Raw genomic sequence first — 16,981 nt, forward strand, 5'->3', positions numbered from 1 at the left:
GTGATATACCATATAAACAAAATGAAAGATAAAAACCACATGATCATATCAATAGACATTGAAAAATCCAGCACCCATTTCTGATAAAAACGCTCAGCAATGTGGAAATAGAGGGATCATATCTTGACATAATAAAGGCCATATATGAAAGACCTACAGCCAACATCATACTCAATGGGCAAAAACTAAAAGCATTTCCCTTAAGAACAGGAACAAGACAGGGATGCCCACTTTTGCCACTCTTATTTAACATAGTACTTGAAGCACCCAGACACGAAGAAAGGAGAAAGTGAAACTGTAATTATTTGCAGATGACATGATATTATACAAAGAAAACCCTAAAGACTCCATCAAAAATCTACTAGACTTAATAAATGAATTTGGCAAAGTAGCAGGATGCAAAATTAATGTCAAGAAATCGACGGCATTCTTATACACCAACGATGAACTCACAGAAAGAGAAACTAAAAAAAAATCTCATTTACCATTGCAGCAAAAAAAATTAAGATACCTAGGAAAAAACTTAACCAAAGAAATAAAGAACCTATTTGCAGAAAACAACAGGTCATTCAAAAAAGAAATAGAGGAAGATATAAAAATGTGGAAGCACATACCATGTTCATGGATTGGAAGAATTAACATTATTAAAATGTCCATGCTACCCAAAGCAATCTATAAATTCAATGCAATCTCCATCAAAGACATACTTCACAGAACTAGAACAAATACTTCAAAAGTTCACATGGAACCAAAAAAGACCCTGAATAGCCACAGCAATCTTGAAAAAGAAGGACAAAGTAGGCGGGATCACAATACGGGATATCAGGTTATACTACAAAGCTACTGTAATCAAAACAGCCTGGTACTGGCACAAGAACAGGCATATAGACCAGTGGAACAGAACAGAGCACTCAGAAATTGACCCAAGACATTATGTTCAATTAATATTTAACAAAGGTGGCAAGAGCATACAATGAAGTAAAAACAGCCTCTATTTAATAAATGATGTTGGGAAAATTAGACAGCTACATGCAAAAAAGTGAAACTAGACCATCTACTTACACCATACACAAGAATAAACTCAAAATGGATAAAAGACTTGAATATGACCCATGAATCCATAAAAATCCTAGAACAAAATGTAGGCAACAAAATTTTGGACATCATACACAGCAGAATTTTCACTGATACATCACCTAAGGCAACAGAAACAAAGGGAAAAAATGAACACATAAGAGTACATCAAACTAAAAAGCTTCTTCATAGAAAAAGAAACAACCATCAAGATAAAAAGGGAACCCTCTGTATGGGAGAGCATAATTGCCAATGATCTATCAGATAAGGGGTTAATTTCCAAAATATATGGAGTACTTATACAACTTAACAAAAGGAAGACAAAGAACCCAATTAAAAAATGGGCAGAGGAACTAAATAGACACCTCTCCAAACAGGACATACAAATGGCTAAGAGACATATAAAGAAATGCTCAACATCACTAATCATTAGAGAGATGCAAATTAAAACAACAATGAGGTATCATCTCACACCTGTCAGAATGGCCGCCATCAACAAATCATCAAACACCAAGTGTTGGCAAGGGTGTGGAGAAAAGGGGACTCTAGTACACTGCTGGTAGGAATGCAAACTGGTGCAGCCACTATAGAAAACAATACTATGGTCTTACCTCAAAAAATTAAATTTGAATTGCCATTTGACCCAGTGATCCCACTTTAAGAATATACCCTAAGAAGCCTGAAACACCAATTAGAAAGAATATATGTACCCCCATGTTCATAGCAGCACTATTTACAATAGATAAGATCTGGAAACAGCCCAAATGTCCATCAGTATACGAATGGATAAAAAAGCTGTGGTACATATACACAATGGAGTACTATGCAGTTGTATAAAGAAAGTTCTGGCCCTGGTCGGTCTGGCTTATGGACAAGAGAGTCCCAGGTTCGGTTCCTGCTAAGGACAGGTACCTTGGTTGCAGTTTGTTCCCGGTCCTGGATGGGGTGTGGGTGGCAACCAGTTGATGTGTCTCTCTTGCATTGATGTTTCTCTCTCTCTCTTCACCCCTCTTTCCCTCCCGCTCTATCTAAAGATAAATGAAAAAAATGTCCTTGGGTGAGGATAAAAAAAAAGAAAGATCTCTTATCCTTTGAGACGACATGGAGGGACCTGAAGAGTTTTATCTTAAGTGAATCAAGCCAAGCAGAGAAAGAGAAATATCACATGATCTTACTTATTTGTGGAATATAATGAACATAACAGTCTGAGGAACAGGGTAGACCCAGACCTGGAAGTAGGGTATAGACTGACAACCCTCAGAAGAGGGGTGGGGGAGGGAAGAGATAAACCACAGAACTTATATACATGTACACATAACCGATGGACATGGACAACAAAACTGGGGACGGGGTTGGGGGGATGGGGAGGAGGGTGTCAATGGGGGAAAAAGGAGAAACATCTGTCACAAAAAAAATTAATAAAAAAAAATGACAGAACTGAAGGGAGAAATAGACAGCTCTACAATAATAGGAGACGTCAATACACCACTATCAATAATGAACAGACCAACTAGACATAAGGTAAGTAAAGATAAAGAGGACTTACCACACTACCACATTACAACCCTAAAATAACCCAATAAATCAAAGACACAGAGAGAGAGCGCCAATATGGTGGCGGAGGAGGTGGAAGCTACACATCTCTCCTCCCAGGACCAAACTGGAGTTACAACTAAGTTAAATAACAATCATCCTGAATATCCAACTGAAGACTACCTGAAGAGAACACTTATAACCAAGGATTTACAGAAGAAACCACATCAAGACTAGAAAGACAGATGGGGACCAGCCCCGCGCCCACAGGTGGCAGCTAAGGTTCTGGAGGAATATTTCAGCTGTGGGGGATTCTCCTTCAGAAGCATGGAGTCTAAACCCCAAGCAAGACTCCCCAGCCCAGAGTACTAGAGCCAGGAAGAGGTATCCACATAATATCTGGCTGTAAAAAGCAGTGGGGTCTCTGACTGCCAGAAAGAGACAGGAGTCTGCTAGAGACACGGGTGCCCTTATAAAGGGCCAATGCACGAACTTTCATTTTCAGCCATTCACCCTGGGCTCCGACAGAAGGAGGGCAGAGCAGACTAGAGGCACATGAGGAGACATTGGGTGTGTGGCTCTGGGAAGGGAGCTGAAGAGACAGCTATCAGGATGCCTGTGCTGAGTTGTTCTCCAGTACCACAGATGCCATCTTTCTTGGGTGGAGCATTCCCCTCCATGCAGCATCAGCCTGGGGAGAAGCAACAGCTCCACCTTCTGGACTCCCTCTCACCCCACCCTGTGGAGATTATGCCCTACTGATGAATACAGTCAGAGACTCTTTCAGTGACTGAGCTTAACAAGCAACAGGCAGGAGGAGGCAGGTGAGGCAAATCTCAGAGTGCTTTGGGACTTCTGCTAACCTATTCCCAGACCTGGTTCTGGTCAAAGCCAGCCGTGGTGCACAGCCTTCTCCTTCCTGTATGTACCCAGGCCCAGCAGAGGCAGGCACAAACTGTGGATCATTTGTAACTCCAATCAGGTGGTTAAGAGCCAGTCACAGGCAGTATCTTACATTGGCCTGCACCAGAGTCCCTCTCAAGAGGACCAGAACCAACATACACAGTGGCCAGCTCCAGACAACAACAGAGTAGGATCCAATGCGCTTCACAAGCAGTGTATCCAAAGGGAGATCTTAGCAGGAACCAAACCATGCAGAGATGAATTCCTCTTCATGTGGTCAGCACCTACACAGTAGCTCGAGGTCAGTTCTCACAGTCAGCCAGTCTAAGATTTGAACCCACTCATGAATGGGACAATAGCAATCAAGACTCAATTACAACAGGAGGGCCCACATAACACACACAAGGGACAGTCCTGGAGCACCCAGCTCAGGTGATCAAGAGGACTGCACCACTGGGCCTTACATGACATCTACTATATAAGGTCACCCCACGAAGACTGGGAGTCACTGCAGATCTATCTGACACATAGAAACAAATACAAAGGGGCAGCTGAAACAGGGGGGACAAAGAAACAGATCTCAAATGAAAGATCAGGAGAAATCGACAGAAGAAGAGCTAAATGAAATAGAGGCAAGCAATTGATCAGATATAGGGTTCAAAGTAAGGGTTAAAAGGGTACACAACAGCATGGAAAAGGACACAGAAACCATAAAAAAGGAATAGTTGGAAATGAAAAATACACGATCTGAAATGAAGAGTAACACTGGAAGGAATAAAGAGTAGGTTGAAGCAGAGGATCACATCAGCAATTTGGAAGACAAGGTAGAAGAAAACTTCACCCAATCAGAGCAACAAAAAGAAAAAAGACTTTTAAAAAAATGAATATACTTTAAGGGACCTTTGGGACAATATGAAGCACAACATCAGCATCAGAGGGCTTCCAGGAGGAGAAAGCAAGGGATTGAGAACTTATTTGAAGAAATAATGACCAAAAAGTTCTCTAACCTGGTGAAGGAAAATGATGCACAGGTTCAGGAAGCACACAGGGTCCCAAACAAGATGGACCCAAAGAGGCCCACACCAAGACATATCATAATTAAAATGGCAAAGGTTAAGGGCAAAGAGAAAATCTTAAAAAAATTTTTTTGTTAATCCTCATCTGCGGATCCATTTCCATTGATTTCTTTTTTTTCTTTTCTTTTTTTTTTATCCTCACCCGAGGACATTTTTCCATTTTTTGTTCAGATAGAGCGGGAGGGAGAGAGAGGAAGAGAGAGAGAGAGAAACATCGACGTGAAGGGACACATCGAGTGGCTGCCACCCGCACGACCAACCAGGGCCGGGGACAAACTGCAACCGAGGTACGTGCCCTTAGCGGGAACCGAACCCGGGTCTCTCTGTACTGCAGGCCGACACTCCAACCGCTGAGCCAAACTGGCCAGGGCCATTTCCATAGATTTCTAGAGGGAGTGGAAGGGAGAGAGAGACAGACAGAGAGAAAAACATTGATGTGAGAGAGACACATCAACTGTGTCTCAACCTAGCCCCAGGCTGGGGATCGGACTTGCAACCCAGGTACATGCTCTTGACCAGGAATCAAACCAGCGACCCTTTGGTCCACAGACCAATGCTCCAACCATTGAGCCAAATCAGCCAGGGCAAGAGAAAATCTTTAAAGCAGCAAGAGGCTGTTAGTTACATGCAAGGGAGCTCTCATTAGACTTTCAGTTGACTTCTCAACAAACATTTCAGGTCAGAGGGACTGGCATGAAATATTCAAAGTGATGAAAAACAAAAACGTACAACTAAGACTACTTTATCCAGGCAAGGCTACCCTACCATTTAAAATTGAAGAAGAAATAAAGAGCTTCCCAGACCAAAAAAAGGTAAAAAAAGTTTGTTACCATCAAGCCTGTGTTACAAGAAGTGTTAAAGGGCCATCTTTGAGGAGGAGGAGGAGAAACAAAGGAACTTAAAAGTATAAAATGGCAATATATATATATATCTCTCATCAATAATCACTTTAAATGTAAACAGTTTAAATGCTCCAGTGAAAAGATATAGGGTAGCTCAATGGGTAAGAAAACAAGACCCATATATATATATGCTGTCTACAAGACACCCACCATAGAAAGAAAGATACACGTAGACTAAAAGAAAAGGGATAGAAAAACATATTTTATGCAAATGGAAATGAAAAAAAAAAAAAAAAAAAAAGCTGGGGTAGCACTACTTACATCGGACAAACTAGACTTTAAAACAAAGGCTATAGTAAGAGACAAAAAAGGACACCACATAATGATAAAGGGAGCATCCAACAAGAGACTATAACTCTTGTAAACATTTTTGCACCCAACATAGGAACACCTAAAATATGTAAAACAAACCTTGATGGACATAAAGGGAAAGACTGACAGAAGATCACCTCATTGACATACATGAATAAACCATATTTTAAGCCACAAAGCAAGTCTCAATCAATAGCTTTTAAAAAAACAGATATACAAAATATCTTCTCTAACCACAACAGGATAAAGTTGGAAACTGGTAACAGGAGGATAATGGAAAACCCACAAATTTGTGGAATTCAAACAACACACTCTTTTTTTCTTTTTTCTTTTCTTTTCTTTTCTTTTTTATCCTCACCCGAGGACACTTTCCCATTTTTTGTTCAGGTAGAATGGGAGGGAGAGAGAGGAACAGAGAGAGAGAGAGAGAGAGAGAGAAACATCGACGTGAAAGGGACACATTGAGTGGCTGCCACCCGCACAACCGACCAGGGCCGGGGACAAACTGCAACCGAGGTACGTGCCCTTAGCAGGAACCGAACCCGGGTCTCTCAGGACCGCAGGTCGACGCTCTAACCGCTGAGCCAAACCGGCCAGGGCGCAAACAACACACTCTTAAACAACCAATGGATCAAAGAAGTCACAAGGAAAGTCAGGAAATAATTATACACAAATAAAATGAAAGCACAACATACCGAAACTTATGGACACAGGAAAAGCAGTATTAAAGCAGAAATTCATAGCTATAAATGATTATATTTAAAACAACAACAAAAACAAGACAGATCTCACATCAACAACTTAACTTTACAACTTTAGGAATGGGAACAAGAACAACTCAAAGCTAGCAGAAGGGAAGAAATAAAGATTAGAGCAAGATAAATAAATAAAGAATAAAAAATAATAGAGATAATGAAACTAAAAGTTGGTTCTTTGAAAAGCTCAACAACATTGACAAACATCTAACTAGATGGACTAATTAAAAAAGAGGGAAGACTCATACTGCTAAAATCAGGAATAGAAATTGGGACATTTACTACTGATTCTACAAAAATAAAAAGAACTAAGAGAGAGTACTATAAACAATTGTACACCAATAAATTGCACAACCTACATGAAATAGAGAAATTTCATTTTATGAAGTTTGAAACACAAACTATCAAGAAGGAACACAAAACTTACCAAGACTACATAATGAATAATATACAATCTGAATAAACCTCTAACTTATAAAATGATCAAATCAGAAAAAAATCCCAACAAAGAAAAGCCCTGGACCTGATGGCTTCACTGGTGATTCTACAAACATTAAACTAATACCACTTCTTCCCAAACTTTTCCAAAAATTTTGAAAAGAACGAAACACTTTCTAGCTCATTCTGTGAAGTCAGCATTACTCTGATACCAGAGCCAGACAAAGACACTACTAGAAAACTATAGATCGTCCAGCAGGCGTGGCTCAGTGGTTGAGCATCGACCCATACACCAAGAGGTTGCTGGTTTGATTCCCGGTCAGGGCACATGCCCAGGTTGTGGGCCAAATCCCTACTGAGGGGCATGCAGGAGGCGGCCAATCGGTGTTTTCTCTCATTGATGTTTCGCTCTTTCTCTCCTTCTCCCTTCCTCTCTCTCTAAAAATTAATAAATAAAAAATATTTTTAAAAAAGAAAATAAAACTATAGATCAGTCAGTATGCCTTATGAACACTGGGATAAAATCCTCAACATACTAGGTGAGCATAGTAGTAACTTAAATTCAACAGCATAATAAAATAATTATACATTATGACCAAGCGGGATTTATTCCTAGAATGCAAGGATGGCTTAACATATGACAATCCATTAATATAATACATCATATTAAGAGAATAAAGGGGAAAAAAACATGTGATCATCTAATTTGATACATAAAAAGCATCTGACAATTTAACATCCTTTCATGATAAAAACACTCAACAGACTAGGAATAGAATAAAGTACCAGAACATAATATAAGCAATACATGAAAAACCCATAGCAAACATCATACTCAACTGTGAAAGACTGAAAACTTTTCCTCTAAGATAAGAATCAAGACAAGGATGCCCACCTTTACCCTTTCTACTCAACAAAGTACTGGAAGTTTTAGCCAGAGCAATTTGGCAAGAAAAAATAAATAAAAGGCATCCAAATTGGAAAGGAAGAAGTATCTCTGTACATAGATGATATGATCCTATATGTAAAAAATCCTAAAGATTTCACAAAATAATTGTTACAGATCATAAATGAATTCAGCAAAGTAGCAGGAAAAGAGTAAAAATGCAAGTCAGTTGCATTTCTACATACTAAATGAAAAATCTGAAATGGTAATTAAAATAGTTCCCATTACAATAGCATAAAAAAAGAATAAAATACTTAGAAATTAACTTAACCAAGGAGGTGCAAGAGTTGTACAATGAACACTATAGAATATTCCTGAAATAAATTAAAGAAGAAATAAGCAAATAGAAACATATCCTATATTCATAAATGTCAAGACTACCCAAAACAATACAGAGCCAATGGAATTTTTATCAAAATCTCAATGATGTTTTTTGCAGAAAAACAACAACTCATTGTAAAATTCAGATGGAATTTCAATGAAACTTGAATAGCCAAAACAATCTTGAAAAAGAACAAAGCTAGAGGTCCCACACTTCCTGATTTCAAAACTTACTACAAAACTACAACAATAAAATATAGTGTGGTACTGGCATAAAGACAGACACATTAACCAATGGAATATAGCCTCAAAATAGACCCTTCTAAATATGGTCGAACACTTTATACAAGTGAGCCAAGACCACTCAGTGGGAAAGGGACAGTCTCTTCAACAAATGGTTCTGGGACAACTAGATATCCACATGTGAAAGAATGAAGCTGGAGTCTTACTTAACACCATATACAAAATTAACGCAAATGGATCATAGACCTAAATGCAAGATCTAAAACAATAAAACTCTTAGAAGAAAATATGGGGCAAAATATGACAGTAGATTTGGCTATGATTTCTTTGACATGACACCAAAGGCAAAGGTGCCACCACCAACAAAAAATAAACAAAATTGAACTTGATAAAGATTTAAAATTTTATGCATCAAAAGATACTATCTACAGAGTAAAAAGGCAACCCAAAGAACAGGAGAAAATATTTGCAAATCACATATCTGTTAAGAGATTAATAGAGAACTTCTAAAACTCAACAACAAAAATACTTATTTATGGGCAAAAGACTTGAATAGACATCTCTCCACAGAAGATACATGAATGGCTAATAATTGCATGAAAAGATGCTCACTGTCACTAATCAGTAGGGAAATACAAATAAAAAATATAATGAGACAAAACCTCACCCACTAAGATACCTACTTTGAAAATAAGTGTTGGTGAGGATGCTGAGAATTTGGAACCTTTGTGCACTGCTGGTGAGAAGGTAAAATGGTACAGACAATGTGAAAAACAGTACAGCCATTCTTCAAACAATTACAAACAGAATTACCATATGATCCAGCAATTCCACTTCCGGGTACATACCAAAAGGACTGAAAGTGGTGTCTCAAACAGATATATACACAACTACATCCGCAGCAGCGTTAGTTACAACAGCTGACACATGCAAGCAAGGCAAGTAAGTGTCCACTGATGTATGAGTGGATAAGCAAACAGTGGTATAAACATGCAAGGGAATAATATTCAGTCTTAAAAAGGAATTCTGACAGCCCTGGCCAGTGTGGCTCAGTGGCTGGAGCATTGTTCCATCAAGCACTGAAGGGTCACAGGTTCGATTCCCGGGAAAGGCACATAACCGGGTTGTGGGTTTGATCCTGGTTGCAGTGTGTGCATGAGGCAACTGATCAATATTTTTTTCTCTCTCTCCCCCTCTCCCTTCCTCTATCTCTAAAAAATCAATAAAAAAATATCCTCGAGTGAGGATTTAAAAAACAAAAAAGGAACTCTGACACATGCTGTAACATGGATGAGGACAGTGTGTTGAGTGAAATAAGCCAGACACAAGAGGACATATACTGTACGGTTCCACTTACACGAGGTATGACGAGTATAAACATGAGAGAGGCCGGAAGCATGGCGGTTTCCGGGCTTCAGGAGAGGGTGGTGGGATCCGTGTTTAATGGGGACAGGTCTCAGTTTCACAAGCAGGGCAGGGGCGACAGCAGCACGACGTTTTGAATGTATTTAACACCACTGACTGTGCACTTAAATGGGCTAAGATGGGAATTTATGTTGTGTGTGTTCTACTAAAATAAGAAAAATTGGAGTAGATAGAGTAAGAGAACTAAGTGAGGTAAATTATGCAAACTCAGCAGTCAGACCCCAGAGGCAAGTGAGAGGGAAAGGGCTTCCAGAGGCTACAGAGCGTTTCACAGTCTCGGTAAGAACGCCCCCTGAGCGGGCGGCCGAGCGCTGGCACACTGAGCAGCCCCATTCTCTGACAGGAAAAGGCTCACGGCAGCTGCAGCCAGCAGCAATCTGGCAACTCACGACGGAACCGATGTCAAAAAGCAAGAAGCTGTAGTGCACACTTTTATAACAGAAATACTATTTGGATTTGAGAACCAGTAGGAAAGAAAAGCATATGCTGTTTTTTAGTAGGGACCAGTTAGGCTGTGTTTCCTTAAGAAAAAAAAAAAAAAGAACATTTGGAAAGAATCAGTCAGCGTAGGTTACTACTGAAGTGGCCACGCGTTTATAGCTTGAATGAAATGCACATGTACACCTCGCCCCACGTTCCGCGGCGGGTCCCCACCTGGTCCCCACACAGAAGGTCAACGGCATCGCGGTGTGGGCTCACTGCACACTGGGTGGACCCAGTTCCTCACCTTCACTCCAGCTAGCATTCCAGTCGTGGATACGCTGAAATCCAGGTAAGCCAGCGTGTCCGGGTTGGAGGGCTTGTAGATCTGGGCTGGCCGCTTCTTTGGCAAATCATCTGGCAAACGAAGTGAAGATATTAGCACATCCCACCGAATGGGACAGCAGAGAAGTAAACGCACCCAGCTAGGCTGAGGACTGACCTGTGTCCAGTATGGGGGGCCACGCCCTGACATCGACGGCTGCAGCTGCCTCCCTGGACCGTAACAATTTACAGATCAGTTGTGTTGTCATTAAGCAGGCAGAGCGACTCACCTGAGAGTCAGAGAACAGAATGGGTGAAGGGAGGCGAGCCACAGACGAATACTCACTGCACGCGTGTCGCTCACTACGTGTGCTGAGGCCACAAGGCTTTCAGAGCGGGTTGGACTCCTGGGGCCACAGCCTCTCGGAAGAGGGCCAGGCGTCTGACCACAAAGCACCACACTGGTATCGCGGACACTGAGGTCCCTGGAAATTTCTATAGCTGAGTGGGAGCCAGTGCTAAGATCATCCTGAAAAATGCGCTCCTAAACTCACTGCTGACCCGCTCGCTGTCCTACTGGAAACCCCGCGTATGAACACACGCCAATGACCCACCCATGTTTTCTAACTGGAGTAATAAACATAGAAGCTCTCCAAGATGACTACAAAAAAAAGTAAGGGTCCCCAAACTAACTTGTCTCTTGTGGTTTCTCCTCCAAAGCAAAAAACCTGTCCTAATCGTCTTACACTTCTTCAGGCACAATGAAATTAAAACAAATTTATGCTTTCAGAAAAGACACTTATAAATCATAGTGAAAGAATGAAAAAGAAAGTGTGACTTGTTCATCTGGTTTGGTTTGTGCAGTTGGGTTTGCTGGGGCAGCTCCCAGTGCCTGCAGGGGCGCCCTCTCTGGGGGGCTGCTTTCTCTAGGCACGGAGGCAAGCCCGTGCTCTGGCCCCTAATGGCATGCGAAGGTGGCCTCTTGCTTCAGCATGAGATGGCAGCTCCCTGAGGGGAGAGGCCACACCCTGCCCCATCACTTGGGTGGCAGACTCCCACCACCACCCCTTCCCAGAAGGCCCAGCTCGAGTCTACGAGCCCAACCCTCGGGTCCAGGGCAGGGGGAAGCGCCCAGAGCCTCCGGGCAGCGTTACCTCCACGATCATCTTCACCGTGGGCAGCGTCGTTGCGATGTTCTGTGGGTGTGGCGGGCGGACGGTGATTGGCACACAGCCTGCGTACAGGCAACCGTAAAATGCTGCGATAAGGTCTATTCCTACACGAGAAGAAAAGCAGAGGTTCTCCCTTGAAACAAATCAAACCACTGAATGGCTGTCATCCCTATCAGCAGAACTACTAGCCTGGAAACAGTCAGAAGGTTAAGAGGGCAACAAAGGCCTTTAACAAGTTCTTTTCTCCTCCTGGGGGTTTTGTGAAGCTTCAGCACCAACTTCCCCTTGGCCTGTGATTTTAGGCACGAGATGCCGGAGCAGCCCGAAAGTTCGATTTCTGTCATTCCTCTGAGGAACTGCTCAACTGAACTACTATTGATGAAATACGTACTCAGAGACCTAATAAAACAAGTTTGGATACAAAAGTCTTTGTAAAATACTCATGTATGCCCCTACAAGTCACACAGTATGCAGCACACCCCCTGCAAGTGGTGGTGACAGTGCCCGGTGACAATGTCCGGTGACAGTGCCCGGTGACTCCAGTCGGCAAGCCCCGCCAGGGGCAGTAAGCTGTCTCCTGCAGCTGCGGGCCCTGCCTCATTACCTGGTGGGTAGACGAGAGCAACGTGGTCTCCGTCCTGCAGGCGCCCCCTCTCCATCAGCATCACGGCTATCTTCTCTGCTCGTTTATGCAGCTGGACACACGTCAGCGAGTTGGCTATTGTACCCTGAGTGTCGCAAGAACAAGTGGGGAAGCCGGATTTACTTCAGAGCTTTAGTGAGATCCAGCTTATGTGCCATACAATTCATTCACTTCAAATGTCCAGTTACGTGTTTGTTAGTACATTCAGGGTTGTGCTGCCACCATGGCCGATTTTGCGATGTTTCCATCACCCCCTCAAGTCCCCGAACCATCGGCAGTCACTCCCCACCCTTCCCACTAGCCAGGAAGTACAGCACCAAAGAGGCATCTGGAGAGACTTGTGCTCACAGGAGATATTTTCAGAAATAATGACTTGACTTAAAACATGTAAACTTATTTTAAAAACTCAACCTAGTAATTCTGGGTCTTGGGTAACAGGCATGGGCAATAAGGTTAGCAGCAAACCTGCAGGACTTGTACTCTGGAAAATAAGACTAAACGTGTTTATTAAGAAAAACCACAAAAGCCCTGGCTGGCGTGGCTGCTAGTCGAGTGTTGTCCTGTGCACTGGAAGGTCACCGGTTCAATTCCTAGTTCGATTCCTGGTCAAGGCACATAGCCAGGTTGCAGGGTTGATCCCCGTTTGGGATGTGTGCGGGAGGCAACCGATCAACATCTCTCTCACATCTGTTCCTCTTTCTCTCTCTCTCCCTCCTCTCTTAAAAAAAAATCAATAAAAACATTTATTTTTTAAAAGAAAGAAAACCACATCAAAGTCAAGGAGGTCAAAACAAACAATACTAAAAGCAAAAAAAAAAAGCCCTTGTCAAATTTTTTATTGTAGACTTTTAAACACACACAATAGAAAACACATTTGGATCAACAAATACAGGTAGTGTAAAAAAGGTCTGTATGCCCAGGGGTTGAGCATCAACCCAAGCACCAAGAGGTCATTGGTTTGATTCCTGGTCAGGACACATGCCCAGGTTGTGGGTCTGATCCCCAGTGGGGGGCATGCAGGAGGCGGCCAATTGATGCTCTCTCTCATCAATGTTTCTGTCTCTCTCTCCTTCTCTCTCTCTAAAATCAACAAAGAATAAATAAATAAAATTTAAAAAGGGTTGTTAGGGAAGACCAGTAGCAAAATAGGTACTAAGAAATGTAAAAACATATAGGACTTAGAGTTTAAACTGTAAAGAAAAGTATGGATAGATTACAAATTATGAACATATAAGTAACCCCCAAAAGTTTTTCCTGAGGTTGCACTTTACCACTATGTTTCAGTTGCACAAAATCTCAAGTGTGAAGACATCACTGTCTATAAGCTATTTAAAAACTACTTCCGTCTGATGAAATCCTACTTAAGGGGATGGACAGGGTTAAGAACCTGTCCTTAAGCTACAGGAAAACTGTGCAGCAGCATCCACGTCCGGAGGATCCCAGCAGCTGAGCACTGACTTTGAACCAGACACTTGCATTCAGGCCAGAGCCCGAGGAGAGCGAGCGAGAGAGGGGTGACGGGAGAGAAGGGTCAGGAGTGGAGAAGTCTCAGGACTGCACATACACCCCGGCAGGCGTCCAGGCCCTGAATGCCGTGTGGAGGAAGAAGTCCAAAGGAAGGTGGGGTGAGCAGCTGACCATGGAAGGAGGCGTGGCCGGCGGAAGAGATCAGAACCTTTGATGCTATTAAAGGACAATGAGGACCTGGCGACTGGCCGTGTGTGTGTGTGTGTGTGTGTGTGTGTGTGTGTGTGTGTAACACATTCGAGTGCCCACCCTAAATTACACATTTGTCGGAACCCCTGCATGAGGTGCAGTGGGAGGGACTGGTGAGAGAACCCTTTCTAAGGCATCGGGATATGAATACCAGCACCTGGGGATGTTTGCCAAAGACGTCCCCAGAGTGGCTGGCAGTGCATCTGGTCCTGGGACGCAGCACGTCCTCTGCGGCCCTGTGCACAGCGCGCAGGGCCGCGGAGGCTGCCCAGCTGGGGCTGCTCTCCTAGAGGGCAGGCTTCGCGCACATCCTTGGAATCAAACCTTCTCATCACACACACTGGCCCTCGTGATTTTCCTCCTGAGGTTGTTAAAATATAAGAAAATGGAAAAAGATAGAGCGGAGGAGTAGAAGCTGCAAAGCCAGGCAAACACAGGTGGTGGAGAACGGAGCCCGGAACTCCTGCCAGACCCTCAGAGCTCGGTACCTCCGACAGGACCCTGCCGCCACGCACGCACTCCAGACACCACACCTGTTTACCCAAACAACATACCCCTTGACCCCAAGGTCCTTACCGCTCTTCAAAGTAAAGCTCAGGACCAACGTTGTCCCCAGACTGGTGGCCAGGAACTACCCCGCGCACCCCCCCCCCTTGTGCCCAACAAAGCTGGCCCCGCACTCCTGCCTGGTGAACGGGATCAGCCGCGCCGCTGGTGGCTGGGCGCCTCTGTGCCCTCTTAGACCTTCTGTTACATGGACTCTGCTGGTGCTCTATGGCTAACTGATCTCAAACAGCAAGTGCTCTCGGTCTGTGCCACTCGACTTCGGGAACTGATCTCCCCACTTCCTGGAGGGCCGACGCTGACCCCTGTGAATAACCATTTTTTTTTTTGTCTTAGCAAAAGCCTATGGAACCCGAGAGGCACGGTGACACAGCAGTCAGGAGTGTTCCTGAACATGTGCTTTGACTCTGGTTCATGAAAACTCCCACTGTCGGACTTACAACAGGTTAATCTAATTGGCTCCTCACCCTTCTGTGAGGAACCTCAGTTGTCACAGCACCGCCTGCCGTGTCAGAGTTACGGCGAGGAACCAGTGAGCCTGTCACATGCTGGAGTCAGCACAAGGGCTGACTGGGGACCGACCAAAATTATTCCCAAAGATCTCTGAAGGAGGTGCCACATTGGAAAGCGGCTACTTCATGGTAAGTCCCACACGATGTTCTTCTCCTCCCCGCTTGTCCCCCGTTTTCGAGGTTGGACATGACATGACTCTAGTACCTCATGAACCCACCTGGGACACAGGTCACATTTGGTCCCAGACTGTGCATCACCACTTGTCTGTGGAAGTCTCAGCCCAGCCTCTCACCTCTAGAGGAACACCACGACCTGCAGTCACACATCTCGTCTCCAGCACGCCCATTGTTAACAAAACATGAAATGTCATGGGCGAGGGGGTCCATGAAGTAGTAGCTGTTTACCCTCAGGTCAGTGGTCATCAGCAGTCAAGGGAAAAGGTGGGGTTTCCATATGGAAACCTACTGCTGAAGAAGAAGGCTCTGGTACAGACTCTTTCCCGAGAACTCAGGGCTGACTTCCTACAGGAGGTCTTGGGTACTGTCATGGCAGATGGGACTGGAGGGGACCTGCCACCCAGCCCCTCATCTGAAGACAACACGTTTCAGTATCAACGACTGTATCTCCAGCACTGCTTTAAAATGCTCCATTAAATTAAATAATGCCTAAAAAATATTGAGGAAAGAAAAAGCCAAATAGGATTTATAGTTTAAAAAATTTTTAAAGAAGCTGCCACAGGTAAAAAGAAAAGTTAAAAGAGTTGGCTTATGTTTCTGTTAAAAAAATAAATAAACAAACAGATGCTCCTTTGTATGTAAACAAGGTCCAAGAATGTAAGTTTTCCGTGATTTGTAATTAACTGTGTCCTCACTTCCTACGACAAATCTTGTACTCAAGTCTCCTCCTGTTGCCGGCACTGCCGTGTGGGCAGAAATGCAGCAGAGAGGAAGCCCCCCTCGGGAACCACGGGTTCTCCACGTTAAATGACCCGTGACCCAGGAGCCAAGTTCACAATCAACACACTCTGACGCCATCAGTGGGGGAGCCGAGCGCTGGCCATGTGGTGGGCCACGTGTTGGGACGACGATGGTTTGGATATATTCAGTAAAATTATTAAAATGAATTTCACCTGTGGGTTTGATTCTGGTCAAGGGTACATGCCTTGGTTCGATCCCCAGCCCTGGTCGGGGTTGTGCGAGAGGCAACCAATCGATGTGTCTCTCTCACATTGATGTTTCTCTTTCTCTCTCCCTCCCTCTCTCCCACTCTATTGGAAGATAAATTGAAAAATATCCTTGGGTGAGGATTTTTTTAAAAAATGAATTTTACCAGTTTCTTTTATCTTTTCTGAGTGCTGCTTTTAGAAAATATAAAATTGCCCTGGCCAGTTTGGCTCAGCGGTTAGAGTGTCGGCCTGTGGTCCAAAGAGACCCGGGTTCAGTTCCCGCTAAGGGCATGAACCTCGGTTGCAGTTTGTCCCCAGCCCTAGTTGGGTCATATGGGTGGCAACCACTCGATGTCTCCTTTTACGTCGATGTTTCTCTCTCTCTCCCTCTTCCTGTCTCTCCCTCCCACTCTATCTGAACAAAAAATAAAAAAATGTCCTTGGGTGAGGATAAAAAAATAAATAAAAAGAAAAGAAAATACAAAATTAGTGTGTGGCTTGCGTTACATTTCTATTGGGCAGTGATGAACTAGGTT

At 43.5% G+C, this 16,981-nt stretch overlaps 1 protein-coding gene across 3 annotated transcripts in view; it reads right to left on the bottom strand.

Annotated features, from left to right (window-relative positions):
* DIP2C (disco interacting protein 2 homolog C) overlaps positions 1 to 16,981 on the bottom strand; it is a 214,807-nt gene that overhangs the window by 60,678 nt on the left and 137,148 nt on the right. For all 3 annotated transcript variants that reach the window (XM_036260201.1, XM_036260223.1, XM_036260212.1), the window contains 4 exons: positions 12,449 to 12,572; positions 11,827 to 11,948; positions 10,851 to 10,962; positions 10,656 to 10,765 (listed from right to left, as the gene is read on the bottom strand). In XM_036260201.1, coding sequence (XP_036116094.1) covers positions 10,656 to 10,765; positions 10,851 to 10,962; positions 11,827 to 11,948; positions 12,449 to 12,572 — 468 coding nt within the window. The remainder of the gene's footprint in view (positions 1 to 10,655; positions 10,766 to 10,850; positions 10,963 to 11,826; positions 11,949 to 12,448; positions 12,573 to 16,981) is intronic.

The sequence above is a fragment of the Molossus molossus genome, unplaced genomic scaffold (assembly GCF_014108415.1).
Source record: "Molossus molossus isolate mMolMol1 unplaced genomic scaffold, mMolMol1.p scaffold_m16_p_1, whole genome shotgun sequence".
In the NCBI taxonomy this organism is placed as follows: domain Eukaryota; kingdom Metazoa; phylum Chordata; class Mammalia; order Chiroptera; family Molossidae; genus Molossus; species Molossus molossus.